The sequence below is a fragment of the Dasypus novemcinctus genome, chromosome 19 (assembly GCF_030445035.2).
Source record: "Dasypus novemcinctus isolate mDasNov1 chromosome 19, mDasNov1.1.hap2, whole genome shotgun sequence".
NCBI classification, from domain to species: domain Eukaryota; kingdom Metazoa; phylum Chordata; class Mammalia; order Cingulata; family Dasypodidae; genus Dasypus; species Dasypus novemcinctus.
The window spans coordinates 83,933,770-83,947,247 of record NC_080691.1 but is presented as its reverse complement, the minus strand read 5'-3'; the positions used below and the strand labels follow the sequence as shown (position 1 = coordinate 83,947,247).

General features: G+C 69.7%; 2 protein-coding genes across 2 annotated transcripts; both read right to left on the bottom strand.

Moving 5' to 3' along the window:
• Nucleotides 1–380: 380 nt before the first annotated feature.
• On the bottom strand, nucleotides 381–4,506 carry LOC131274497 (serine protease 57-like). Its single transcript, XM_058281078.1, has 5 exons — nucleotides 4,425–4,506; nucleotides 3,921–4,074; nucleotides 3,392–3,536; nucleotides 1,160–1,423; nucleotides 381–746 (listed from the first exon to the last, which is right to left on the bottom strand). The coding sequence occupies exons 1-5, from the start codon at nucleotides 4,504–4,506 to the stop codon at nucleotides 546–548; spliced, it is 846 nt and encodes a 281-aa protein (XP_058137061.1). The 3' UTR covers nucleotides 381–545.
• A 1,227-nt stretch (nucleotides 4,507–5,733) lies between these two features.
• On the bottom strand, nucleotides 5,734–10,104 carry PRSS57 (serine protease 57). The gene is made up of 5 exons (XM_058281077.1): nucleotides 10,035–10,104; nucleotides 6,930–7,083; nucleotides 6,710–6,854; nucleotides 6,222–6,482; nucleotides 5,734–5,886 (listed from the first exon to the last, which is right to left on the bottom strand). Exons 1-5 carry the CDS (start codon nucleotides 10,102–10,104, stop codon nucleotides 5,734–5,736), a joined length of 783 nt encoding a protein of 260 aa, XP_058137060.1.
• Between the last annotated feature and the right edge of the window lie 3,374 nt (nucleotides 10,105–13,478).

Here is a 13,478-nt window from a genome sequence, read left to right as displayed (position 1 = left end):
GCTGGCCGCGTGCACCTGCCATGGTGCTAGCACTTCTCAGGACAGGGAGGCTCGATTCAATCCCAGCCAGGGGACAGGGAGGGCCCCCGGGGGGCGTGGGGGAGCCCCCGCCCGGTGTCCCTGCCTGTACAGCTGGAGGGGGGAGGGGCGCAAGCACCTGGTGGGCTGGGAGGTGGGGCGGGTAGAGCCAGAGGGTCCTGGGCATGGAAAGGGGCTGTGCGGCTGGCTCCCGTCTCAGGTGGTCCCTCTGGGAAATGCAGCGACAAGGGACCCGACTCCACAGGTGGAGGGGGGCGGGTGGGGGCAGGCGAGCGCGCCGAGGGTCCCGGGGCGCCCGTGCTCCTGGAGCCGACCCCAGAGGCCAGCGGAGGCGTGGTCAGTTAACGCTTTATTCTCTCCGCTTCGGCCCTTGTTTTCAGCGCTTGGAACTGGCAACCCCCCTTCCCCCCCCAGCTTCCCTGGGCTCTGGGGCCCCCTGCCCCAGCCACGGAAGGCTCCAGGCTGGAGCCGGTGGGTGTCATTTGCAGGCCCCGCAAGGCTGTGGTTCAGGCGGCAGCCCCCGAGGGGGCCCCCGGGCGGCCGGGCGGGGGGCCGGGGCGGCGCCGAACCACGTCCCAGATCCAGGACACGAAGGCGGACACCTGTGTGTACACGTCGGGCGTCTTGGGGTCCCCACACCACAGGCCCGAGAAGGAGACGAGGCCGTGGGCGCGGCTCCCACACACGAGGGGGCCCCCCGAGTCGGCCTGCGGGTGGAGAGGAGGGTGAGGTCAGGGCCGCGCTCCGGCCGCCGTTTCCCCAAAGAAGCTTCCCCTCGAGCCTGATCCCGGCCCTCCCCGTGTAAACCGTCCGCGGCGCCCTCTGGTGCAAAGACTAAAGTCGCCCGCCTCTGCCTTCAAGGCCTTGAGCTCCTACCCCCCCCCCCCGCCCCCCCCTTCTCTGGCTGGGTTCCAGCCACAGCAGGCTCCTCGTGCTCCCGGAGAGAAACAAGCGCACGGCGGCCCCTGGGCCTTTGCATCTCCTCGAGAGCTGCTACCACCCCCTCCTGGGCGGTGCTCGTATAACGAGCTCCCGGCGCCACGCAGGACCTGCGTGGACATGCCGGCGGCTCCTCGGGCCCCCACCCCGGGACGGGGAGGACGCGGGGCGAGGCCCTCACCGAGCAGAAGCCGCGGCGCCGGCGGTCCACGCTGCGGGTGCAGAGCACGGCGGGGCCCAGCCGGCCGCCCCAGGAGCCGTTGCAGACGTCCGTGTCCAGCACGCGGACCTCGGCCTCCATCAGCCCCGGTGGCGGCTCCTCGAAGTCCGACAGGGCGCCCCAGCCGTCCACTCGGCACCGCGCCCCGGCCCGCGGCGGGCGGGCGCCCCTGCGCGGCAGCCCCAGCAGCCCCACCGCCGGGCCCAGCGCGGCCGAGGCGTTCAGCTGCGGGGAAGGCGCGCGCTCAGGGCCGCTCCCACGCCTGCTGCTGCCTCGGTTTACCCACCGGGGGCGCCTGGCCTCTCCCAGCCTCCTCGGCCTCCCGGGGGAAAGTCGGCCCCCCAGTCCCTCCCACCGGCCGGGCCAGGCCTCGGGGCGGGGGGCTCTGCCCCCCACTCGTGCCACGTCCGCTGCCCGGGGGCCCCTTCTAGCCCCTCTCCTTCCCTGCTCTAAACCCCTCTGGGGCAAAACCTCAGCCCCAGGCCCACCCCCCAAGGCCCCCTGCCCCGGGGCCCTGAGACCCTCAGCGTCCTCGCCTGCCCCCACCCCGCTCCCCCACCCTTGTCACTGCCCTTCCTAGAGGGACCACCCGAGGTGCAGAGCCCCCGGGATCCTGCCGTGCAGCCCCGTGGGCCTCCTGGACCCCTGCCTCGGTTTCCCCGTCTGTGCGACTTGCCAGGCGGACCAGAGCAGCAGGTGCCCATTCCTTGGGCACCCCCGCCGGAACGCCTGTCAGCCTCCAGGTCCCTCAGCTCAGACACCACCTCCTCCAGGAAGCCTTCCTGGACCCCCGGGGCGGGAGCTTCCTCCAGGCTCCCACGTGCCCCCGTCAAGGCAGGTCTACCCGTCTGCCACCTCCTTAGACTGGGGGGCTCGGTGGGTTGGCATGGGGCTGGCACGTTCACAGCATGCCCTCACGCATCCAGCTGGTGCTCAAACTCCGTGTCCTTGGGCCTCCTGGGGCCCCTGCCTCGGTTTCTCCATCTGTGTGATGAGCCAGGCAGACCAGAGCAGTGGTGCCAGGCTCCAGCTCTGCCCATGCAGCCCAGGCGCTGGCGTGCGCGCCCTCTCGATTTCGCCGAGGCGGTGCCACACCCAGACCCTCCGTGCCACGGGGGCCACTTCTGCCAGGCCAGTGTCTCCCACTGTGATTTCTCCCACGTGTAGGGGGCAGGGCTCCCTCTAAAACAGAGGCCTCTGGGAAGTGGGCACGGCCCAGTGGTTAGGGCGTCCGCCTACCACATGGGAGGTCCAGGGTTCAAACCCCGGGCCTCCTTGACCCGTGTGGAGCTGGCCCATGCGCAGTGCTGATGCGCGCAAGGAGTGCCCTGCCACACAGGGGTGTCCCCCAAGTAGAGGAGCCCCACGCGCAAGGAGTGCGCTCCATAAGGAGAGCTGCCCAGCGCGAAAGAAAGCGCAGCCTGCCCAGGAATGGAGCCGCACACACGGAGAGCTGACACAGCAAGATGACGTAACAAAAAAGATACAGATTCCCAGCGCTGCCTGATAATGCAAGCAGACACAGAAGAAACATAGCGAATGGACTCAGAGAGCAGACTACGGCGGGGAGGGGGGAAGGGGAGAGAAATACATAAAAAATAAATGTTAAGAAAAAATAAGTGAAACAGAGTTCCCAAGGGGTGCCTGGAAGCACCAGGAAGGGCCAGAAGGGTCCAGAAGGTTCCGAAACGGGCTCTTAAGCCCCAGAGTGGGGATCCGGCCTTTTTCGGGATTTTAGGTTCTCGTGCCTTCCTTCAGCGTAAGTATCGAGCTCCTGCTGTGTGCCAGGCGTTGACAGGCCGTGAACGGGGCACCAGCCCCTGCCCGGGAACCAGACAACAGCCAAAGGGAGGAGGAAGCAACAAGGGCACCGGCTGGTGCTGGCAGAGCAGGGATGGGGCGCGGGGGCAGGCTGCCGGCTGAGCGGGGCCGGGACCTCGCGTGGGAGGGCGACGCTGGCGCAGCCGTGGCGGGGAGGAAGCCAGCCGAGCGTCCGGGGACAGTGGCGGGGCCGGCCCGCGGGGCGCGCAGGTGCAGGTGGCTCGAGCCGGGCCGCGTGGGAGGGTGGGAGCCGTGGAGAGCTCCGGGCAGGGGAGGGTCGTGCTGTTCCGAGAGCAGACAGCCGTGCGGGGTGCCCGGCCAACGCGGAGCCCGCCGCCGCCCCGCCGCCACCCTGCCGCCCGCCCCGCTCACCCGCAGCAGGCAGATGTCGTTGCTGTGGGTCTCGGGCTGGTAGTCGGGGTGGCTGACGGCGGCGGCGATGCCCAGCACCTGCTGGGTGGGTTCCGGGCTGCGCAGGGCGTGGGCCCCCAGCACCACCAGGCCCGTGAGGGGGTCCCTGCAGGGGCACGGGGGCGGGATGGGGCGGGGGCCGCCCGTCGTGGACTCAGCCCTCCCGTCTGCGAGGCGGGGGCGCGGCCGATCGGGGGACCCCGTGGTGGGCGGCACGTTGCCCGCTGCCGTTCCCGCATCAGCGCGACGGGACGACGTCGTGCTACGAATGGCCACAGGACGCCAGGAGGCCCCCGCCACGCCAGCGGACCCTCCCGCGTCCTGGCGCGGACGGCGGTCACTTCGAGCCTAACGGTCACCTCGACACGCCCAGTAGGACGGGCGGCGTTGAATGCCCTTGCCCTCATCGCGGCTGCTCCCGGCGTTCCTCTCTGCCGCCCGCGCCGTCCCCTCCCGTCCCGGGCCGCACGCCGGGGGCCCGCGGGCTCACCTGTTGCTGAAGCAGTGGGCGGCCGAGACCACCCAGCGGGCGCGCAGCAGGAAGCCGCCGCAGTGGTGCTGGCCCTCGAAGCGCACGGACGCCATGTAGGGCCGCGAGTGGGGGGCCACCTCGCGACCCCCGATGATGCGGGCCCCCCAGGAGCCTGCGGGCGCGGGGGCGGCGTCAGGGGTGCGGCGGGCGGGAGCACGGGGGGGTGAGCGCAGAGAGGAGGGAGAGACGGGGAGACAGAGACGAGGAGACAGAGACGCAGAGAGACAGGGAGCTAGAGAGACGCGGAGAGACACAGCGGGAGAGGAAGGGGGGGAGAAGCGAGGCAAGCCCCCGCATGTGTGGGGAGGGGGCTTGGACCCAGGAACCCTGGGCCTGCGCCCGGCTGAGCCCAGCTGAGCCGCCTCTCCCGGCAGCCAGCAAGGGGCTGCACAGGCGGGTGCCGGGGTGGGAGTCCCGGGGTGCCCAGGAGGGGGGCCGGGCAGGGGCTCCAGGGGGCCTCACCGGGGCTCTTCACGGGCAGCACGAGGGCAGCGGCGGCTGTGGTCAGCAGCAGGCGGGCCCAGCCGCCCTCCCGGCGCCCCATGGCCTGTCGCCCGCGCGTCTCCGCGGGTCTGCGGGCCCTGCCCCGCCCCCACCCAACGGCCAAAAGGGGGAAGCGGCCGCAGCCTGTGGTCGGAAGCCCCCCAGGGCCGAGCCGGGTGTTTCTGGGAAACCGACGACTCCAACCGTCCGGGCTCTCGTGCTGTCGTGGCGGTGACTGTAACTGCACAAGGTCCAGGAAGGGGACGGGGGGTGATGGGGGGCCCTGGCGGGCAGCTCCCGGCCGGGAAGTGCTGGCCCCGCTGCCTCCCCTGCCCCAGCCCACCCACAGGGCGGCGGCCAGGTCTAAGTGCGTGTGAGCATCCCGCAGCAGCGGCACACAGTTGGCACTCAATAAGTGCCCACAGCTGTCCCGGGGGGCGGCGGCTCTCCAGTGCCCTGCAGGAGCCTCATGCCCCTTGAGCCTCGGTTTCCCCACCTGCAGCCCCAGCGCTAGTCTCAGGGCTCTGAGGACTCCCAGTAAGCTCGACATCTGTTACCGCTTTAGGCGTATTTATTGAGCACCCACTGTATACCAGGCCCTGTGGCCCTGACCTTCTCAGCGGGGCACGTGCTACGCCTCGGCGTCTTTGCCGCAACTGGGCATTTTGTTTCTGGCAAAGGGCTGAAGGCGGCGGCACGGGGTGGCGCGGGCACGGGCTGTCGGCGGCGCCCTGCGCCGCACGCGCTCAGGGACAGCCCCTGGGGCTGCGAGCCTGGCCATGGCCCTCCCACGTTTGCCGCTTTCCATGGTGTGAACATCCCCCCTGCTGCCGATTTCGGTTTGCCACGGTGAACGTGGAGTCGAGCCGGCTCCTGGGCACCACCGGTCAGCAGAGCCACTGAGCTGTCATCATGGAAACGGGCCTGCGAGCGCCCCAGCCGGGAGCTTGGGTGGTCTGGCAGTCAGGGAAGGCTTCCTGGAGGAGGCAGCTCCCATCTGACGCAGGGGTGAGATGCAGAGGGAGGCCTAGGGTGCCGGGCAGGGGGGTCAGCAGTGCAGACGCCGGCGCCCCCGACCGATCTGGGGTCACGGCTGAATGAAGCAGGGCTCTGTGACCCAGGTGCTCCAAGGACCATTCAGGGACTCAGATGGGGGTGGAGAGCAGGGGTTCTCCTGAGGGTCCGGGGAGCCACGGGGGCGTCACAGCAGGGGGGAGCGGCCAAGCCTTAGCACGTGAGGAAACACGCGTGGGAGGCGCGGCGGGGGGAAAAGCTTTATTGGTGGCCGTCAAAAGTGCTGCAGCACGTCTCGGATCCAGGACACGAAGGTGGAGACGCGGGTGTAGACATCGGGGAAGTGGGGGTCCCCGCACAGCGAGGAGGAGAAGGACACCAGGCCCTGCAGCCGGCCCCTGCAGAGGAGGGGGCCCCCCGAATCACCCTGCGGGGTGGACAGAGGGCAGTGGGTGCCCCGGCCGCAGGGTCAGGCGCTCAGGGTGGGGGGTCTGGGACTGGCGGCCTGTGGAATTGGGGGGCTGCTGGGTCGGGCGCTCAGGGTGGGGGGTCTGGGACTGGCGGCCTGTGGAATTGGGGGGCTGCTGGGTCGGGCGCTCAGGGTGGGGGGTCTGGGACTGGCGGCCTGTGGAATTGGGGGGCTGCTGGGTCGTGCGCTCAGGGTGGAGGGTCTGGGGTGGGGCGCTCCGGGGGCAGGGCTGTGGGCTCCGGGGTGGGTGGTGTCAGGGGCTCTCGGGCACGGCCGCGGCTCCGCGGGCTCACCGCGCACACGCCCCGGAGGCCCCCGGCGTCCGCCGAGGCGCAGAGCATGTCGCGCGTCAGGGCGCCCCTCCACGAGGCGTTGCAGGCGTCCCGGGCCCGGATGACCACGGCGGCCTCCATCAGGGCTGCCGGCCGCGTGTGCCGGCCCGTGGTGTCGCCCCAGCCCGTCACGTGGCACAGCAGCCCCGGGCGCAGCGCGCGGTTCCGGCCCGGCAAGCCGATGGGGCGGACCGCGGGGGTGAGCCGCGCCGAGGCGTTGAGCTGGGGGGGAGGCGAGGGGGAGAGGCAGGGGAGGGGGCGGAGGGCAAAGGCGGAAACGGTGACGTGGCTGGGACGGTGGCAGCTCGTGGCCGGGTGGCGCCCAGGAGCCCCTCTGCCCTCAGGGCCTCGGCGCGGAGGGGGCGCAGCCGCCGCCCTGCGCCCCCGCGCGCCCCCTCCGCCCCCGCGCCCCCTGCGCCCCCGCGCCCCCTCCGCCGCGCGCCCCCCACCTTGAGCAGCTGCAGGTCGTGGGTGTCCCTCTGCGCGTCGTACAGCGGGTAGGGCACGGCGCGCGCCAGGGCGAAGGCCTGCTGGGTGGGCTCGGGGGCGCGCAGGCCGTGGGCGCCCAGGACCACGCGGAAGGCGCCGAGGTTCCTGCGCGGGAGGCGGGTCAGCGCCGCGGCTGGAGCGCCCCGGTCCGCAGCCCGCCCGGGCGGCCCCGGCGCTCACCCCGCCACCTCGCAGTGCGCGGCCGTCAGCACCCAGCGCGCGCGCACCAGGACCCCGCCGCACACGTGCTCCCGGCCGCGCTGCAGCGACGCCACGTAGGGCCGCGAGTGCGGCGCCACCTCTCGGCCCCCCACGATCCCGCCTCGCAGCGTCCCTGGGGGGCAGAGCCGGGTGAGAGCGGGCGTGGCGCCCCCGCGCCCCCGCAGCACGCGCCTCCAGCCGCTGTGATCCACCAGCCCAGGGACCTCCGCTGGCTGCGTGGGCCGCCTCGCGCTCGTGGCCCAGAGCCACGCGGTTGATTCTCCCCGTTCTGGGGACCAGGGGCGCCCGGGGTGGAGTTGAGGCCCCGGGGCTCCTCCACCTGGGCAGCCCCGGGGGCGGCTCCTCCAACGCCCACCCTTGCTCTGAGGACCTGATGGCACCTGGACCCCCAGTCCAGGAGCCCCCAGGCCCCCATCTGACCGGCCCACAGAGCCCCCTTTGCTGTGGGGGCACAGCCGCAGGCTGCGGGGGTCTCTGGGGACCCCAGCCCTGCCCACCCCAGGGCCCCCCACCGGGCCTCATTTCACAGACACAGAAAGGGCCCCGTAGCCTCGCACGCCGGCTGCCCCTTCCACGTCGCTCGTTTCGCCTCCGTCTTCCTTGCGATTCTTACACACGGCCAAGTGCACTGGCCTCCGCGGTCAGCTGTGCAACGAGACCCCCGAGCACCAGGACGGCCATCCCAGGAGACCCCTCTGCCGCCGCTCACTCACCCCGGAAGGCGCCGCTGGCCTGAGACCTGACACGAGTTTTTCCTGTTCTAGAAACTTCACAGAATGGGATCTAACGGGCAGTGCCCTTCTGGGAAGGAGGGAGCGGGTTTTCCGCGCGGTCCCGCGGTCCCGGGTGAGAGGCCAGCAGCAGGCGACGGACCTCGAGGGGCGCGGCGTGGGCCCCCGACATGAGAGCACGGGCGGGGGGCTCGAGCCAGAGGTCGGACGGGAACGAGGCGGGGGGGGGGGGGGCTGGCGGCTCCACTTCTCGCCCTCCCGGCGGGCTGCACGGAGGCCCCGTGTGTGAAAGTTCACGGAGCTGAGAGCGTACAGTCCGTGTGGGGCGCGGCCACGGCCCCCAAAGGCGCCCCGGAACTGTGAATCTGCTCCCCCGCATGCCAGAGGGGCTCGGCTGATGGGATTACATTAGAGCCTGGAGTTGGGGGTGTAGCTCAGTGGCTGAGCGCCTGCTCCCCGAGTTCAGGGTCCTGGGTTCTATCCCTGGTACTTCCTAAAAATAAAGGAAGGAAAACACCCAACTCTCCTTGGGGAGCGGGTGTGGCTCAGTGGTTGAGCGCCTGCCTCCCAGGGATGAGATCCTGGGCTCTAATCCCCAGGACCTCCTAAAAAACAAAAAGCAAACACAAAAAGATTCTTGGGATGGGGGCGCTCCTGGATTGGGGGTCCGATGCCGCCACAGGTCCTCGGAGGAGGGTTCAGGAGGGTCAGGGTTGGGGGAGACCCCTGGGGGCTTCGCAGATGGAGGGGACCATGCCCTGGAAAAGGCCAGAGGGGCCTGTGCCCCTGGGGCCTTGGAGGAAGCGGCTCTGCGGCTCCTCGAGTTCAGCCCGGTGGGAACCGCTTTGGAGTCCGAGGGTCAGAGAATAAAGCTCCACGCCAGTGTGAGCTGTTGTAGCGGTTGGAGAAAACCCCTGCAGCCTCGAGAGGACGCTTAGAAGAAGGGAACCGGGGAAGCGGACTTGACCCAGTGGTTAGGGCGTCCGTCTACCACCTGGGAGGTCCACGATTCAAACCCCGGGCCTCCTTGACCCGTGTGGAGCTGGCGCATGCGCAGTGCTGATGCGCGCAAGGAGTGCCCTGCCACGCAGGGGTGTCCCCCGCACAGGGGAGCCCCACGTGCAAGGAGTGCGCCCCGTAAGGAGAGCCGCCCAGCGCAAAAGAAAGTGCAGCCTGCCCAGGAATGGCGCCGCACGCACGGAGAGCTGACACAACAAGATGACACAACAAAAAGAGACACAGATTCCCGTGCCATTGACAACAGCAGAAGCAGACAAAGAAGACGACGCAGCAAAAAGACACAGAGAACAGACAACTGGGGTGGGGGTGGGGAGGGGAGAGAAATAAATAAATCTTTTAAAAAAAGAAAGGAACTGGGGGTGTGAGGTGAAAGCTGTCCCCAGCACGCAGGCCCCTCCAGCCCCCACAGGCTCTGGGAGCAGCGGTGCCGGGTGGTGGCTCATCTTAAGGTGTTTTCTCAGAGACGACCTGGGGCTCCTCCACTGGGCGGCCGGCCTCCTCTGTCGACATTTGCTGAGCAACGGGTGGGACCCCCGGGTGGTCTGGTCAGCGTTAGGGGCCTCCGCTCCGGGGTCTGCTCCCCACTACCCAGCTGCGCTCTCAGAGGGGAGCACACACCCTGCGGGCTGATACGGGTCCTGCCTGCAGCTGCAGGTGTGGGAGCCCCTTTCTTCCCCGCAGCGGCCCGAGGACGTTGGTTTTATCCCCAAGTCGGTGGGGCCGCGAGGCAAAGAGCAGTTCAGCACCCTGGCCAGGGACACGCAGCGAGGACGAGGTGGGCTGGGGTCCACTCAGTGCCTCCGGGTCGGCTCCTGTCGCCGCAGCCAGCCGATCTACCCAGAGCGGCGGCCATTTCCTTCCTCTTTGGTGAATGGTTGTGAAACTTGAGTAACCGTTCTTCACTGGTGCAAATAACCAAGTCTCGGCCCCGAGAGGGGAGTCACATTGTGTGGGGTGGCACAGCACGGCACGGCACAGGGTCTCAAACCCAGAGGTCCCAGAATGCCCCTTTGAAACGGTCTCGGTTTTCTCTATCCTCAGATACGGTCAGAGCAGTCTCCACGGCAATGACAATGACCATAATCAAAGCTCGTTTCAATACCTTTGTTGTTGATTTTTTGGCGCTCTTTATATATTGAGAAGATTAACTCAATTGTGAATGTTCCTTTTACTAACTACTGGCTACAGAGGACACAGCCCCCCTTGGGAGTGAGTCTGGATTCCGATTATCCCATGGTGAGGAAGGAAACGGTCTGGACAGGCCAGAGCTGGGCAGCCCCACCGGTCCCCGGATGGTCCCCGACCCCCTTACCTGCGAAGGCAGGGGCTCCCAGGGCCACGGCGCAGGCCAGGAGGACGGCGGGGGTGGCGGCTCCTGGCATCCTGCTCCACAGGCTGCCGGAATGCCGGCCCGGCCCCCCGCTGGGATTATGAAGCGGGGAGGGGGGGCTCCCGCCCACGTCCGCTCGCCCCCTTTCGGGGCTTGTGAAATGCGAGGTTACGGCATCAGGGCTCCAGGCGGGGCTGCCTCAGAGGGGGCAGGGGGCCGAGCGGGGGAGAGCGGGGCGGGCCGGGGCCCCCCCGAGGAGCGGGTCACCACAGGACCCCCATTGCCCCTGCACTGCGGTGGTACTGTAGGCTCATGGGGCGTCTTGCATCTGGGGCTCGGGGCCCCGTGCACACACCCCTCGTTCCATCCCTGAGGCTCCAGGGCTGGTGCCGCCCAACCTGACAGATGAGGAAACTGAGGCACAGAGCCCCCGAGGAGCCCCCGGGGTCACCCAGTGGGCGGGACCCTGAGCACCTCCCTCGCTCTCTACGCAGGCCCCGCGGTAAAGAGGTGCAGGGTCAGAAACTGTGGCCCCGGGCCCAGGTCCCATCCGCTCCAGTCTGGAGCGGGGCGTGCAGTCGGGGCTCACTGCCCATCCCGGAGCAGGGCACACAGTGAGCGCTCGTCACCCGCCCTGGAGCGGGAAAGCAGTCCATTCCCACCACTCAGCTCGGAGTAGTGTATGCAGTTGGCATTTACTGCTCAGCCTGGGGCGAGTATGCAGTCGGTTTTTAAGATTCAATGGGAACGGGGTATACAGTTAGTGCTCACTACCCAGCCCAGAGTGGGGTTTGCAGTTGGCACTCACTGTCTACCCTGGAGCTGGGCATGCGTCGGTGCTCATGGCCCAGCCCTGAGCAGGGTATGCAGTCGGCGCTCATGGCCCAACCCTGAGCGGGGTATACAGTTGGGGTTCATGGCCCAGCCCTGAGCGGGGTATGCGGTCGGTGCTGGTGGCCCAGCCCTGAACCAGGCATGCAGTCGGTGCTCAGTAGGTGCGTGTCCCCTCCCAGCAGCCTGCGCGGCCGCTGAGGGCTCAGGTGTCCACGGGAGGATGGGGTGTCGGGACCCCTGAGAGTCCACAATGCTCCCAGCAGCCCCTGCAGGCCTGGGGGGCCCCGGGCTCTCGCTGGGACCCCGGCCCGGGTGCCTCGGTGTCCCAGGGGCCGCCGCTCGGGTGCGGAGGGGCGGGCCTTGGCGCCTCGCCCGGGAACGCCCGCAGGTGCCCGGACACGCGGGCCTGGACGCGGCCGTGGAGGTGGAGCAGCTCGCGGAGAGCGGCGTGTGCCTCGTGCCGAGGGGGGAGGATGCACGGGCAGAGCGGGGGGCCCGGGGCCCAGGCCAGCGGCCACCCCCGGCAGCCCCCCGGGGCTCCGGCCCCAGAGCCGTGTGGGCTCCTCTTGGGCCCCGAGGGGCGGGGGGCGGCGTGTGAGCCCCTCACGCAGGGCAGCCCCGAGCAGGCCCGCGCGCCCAAGGGGGAAAAAGGCAGGGGCGGGGGACTGGGACCGTCGCCCTGGCGTGAGCCCCCCGGGAGCCCCGCAGGAGAAGGCCTGGGGCAGCGGCTCGGCCTCCGGGGGGTCCCCGAGCTGCCCGGGAGACCCTGCCCCCGGCTTTGGGAGCCTCGGTCTCCCCCTTACGGCGCAGCTCCGGGGGAGCTTGTGGGAACGCGGCGAGGGCCGTGCCGTGGGCGCCCCTCTCCGGGCCTCCACTCGCCCGCTTAAAACCACAGATGGGTAGAAGCAGCAACTGTTCGCTCATTCATTCCACAGGCACTTATTGAGCACCTGCTGTGTGCTGCGCCGGGCACTGGGGCACGGCAGTGGACAGACAGAATCCTCGCGCTCGCCGGCGGTCACGCAAAGGAGAGGCGGGCGGGCTGCCCCGACAGTGAGTGACTGAAACCCGGCGTCAGAAGGACGAAGAGGCCCGAGAGCGGCCAGCGCCGGCGGGGGGTGGGTGCGCTGAAGGGGGTTCTTCCGGGGGGAGGGGGAGGCAGGTGCAAAGGCCGAGGGTCCGGACGGCAGGCAGAGGAGACGGGAGGCAAGAAACGGCTTGGCTAGGCGCAGGGCACTGGGGAGCCACGGCAGGCGTTGGAGTGTGGGCGGGCTGGGCCAGATGGCCCTGGTGAGAGCGCGGGGCGGTGGGCGACGAGGCCGCAGCTAGAGCCGGGCCTGGGGGAGGGCAGCGGGCGCCACTGAGGGTGGCGGGAGTGGGTTGGGGGGCCGCGGGGAGCCCGTGTGAGGCCGGCGGGGTGATTCCAGGGGCGGCCTGAGCTGAGGGGAGGCCTGGGGCAGGGCAGGGGTGCTGGCAGGATCAGGGGTGGCCAAGGAGGTGGGAGAAAGGGGCGTTGCCGTGGAAACCAGGGGCGGGAGGGGGCGGTGACAGCTCCGCCCACCTGGGGAGGGCCCCGCCCACCTGGGAGGGGTGGGGGGGGCTGGACCCTGAGGCAGTGAGGAGGTGGCAGAGGGCAGTGGGCGCCCGGGAGCGAGGAGGGCCAGCCCCCGCCCCGGCCCCTCGGTCCCCGCCTTGCCCCGCTCCGTGCCAGCGTCCCTGCCTGGCCCCGCCCACCGGGCACCCCTGCTGGAGGCGGCTCTGGCAGGTGCTGGGTGCTCCCTCCTGCCCTCGGGAGCCGCGGGGGCGACTTTGGCTTTTGTCCTGCGCGAGGCCTGGGCTGCAGGGGACGGGCTGGCCGGGGGCGCTCGCCGCGGCCTCCTCCACCGCCAGGCCTCCTCTGACTCCTTCTTAACACACCGCCCGCCCGCCCGCCTCATCCTTCAGTCGCTGGAGAGAAGCACGGCCTCCCAGGCGGGACTTTCGGGCCCCGGCGTGACACTTCCCTTTCCCGACGCCCTGTCCGGCTATTCTCGTTTCCTCCTCGTTGTTTCGGGGGTTTTTCGCACGTATTCTGGATCGGCGCTCAGACGGCCTGTGACGGCCGGGGCACAGAGACGAAACCGCTCTCGGCTCTTCCCGCTGGCCCAGCAGGGGCGCGCGCCAGGGCGGCCCCCTGCCCGGTGCTGTGAATAAAGTTTTCTCCGGGCGGGCCGCTCCGCTGTCGGCAGCCTGGGCCGCGTGCGCCGCCAAGGGCAGGGCTGGGCTGTTGCGACAGAGACCATCTGCCCGCAATGCCGAAAATATTTACTGTCTGGCCCTCTGTGGAAAAAGTTTGCCAAGCCACGAGCGAGTGTGTCCCGGGCCGTGTTCCGAGCCCTTTGCGCGCAGTCACCCAGGAAGCCCTCCCAGCAGTCCCGGGAGGCGGGGAAAGCCGCCCAGAGAGGCTCCTACCAGGGCCGGGGTCACACAGCAAGGTCGGAGCTGAGATGCGGCTGGAGCCAGGGCCCCTGCTGTTTGCCAGGATCGTTCTGGTTCTTTGAGGTTGACTAATCTATCTCAATTGTTTTCTCTTTTTCTCTAAAAAAAAATGCG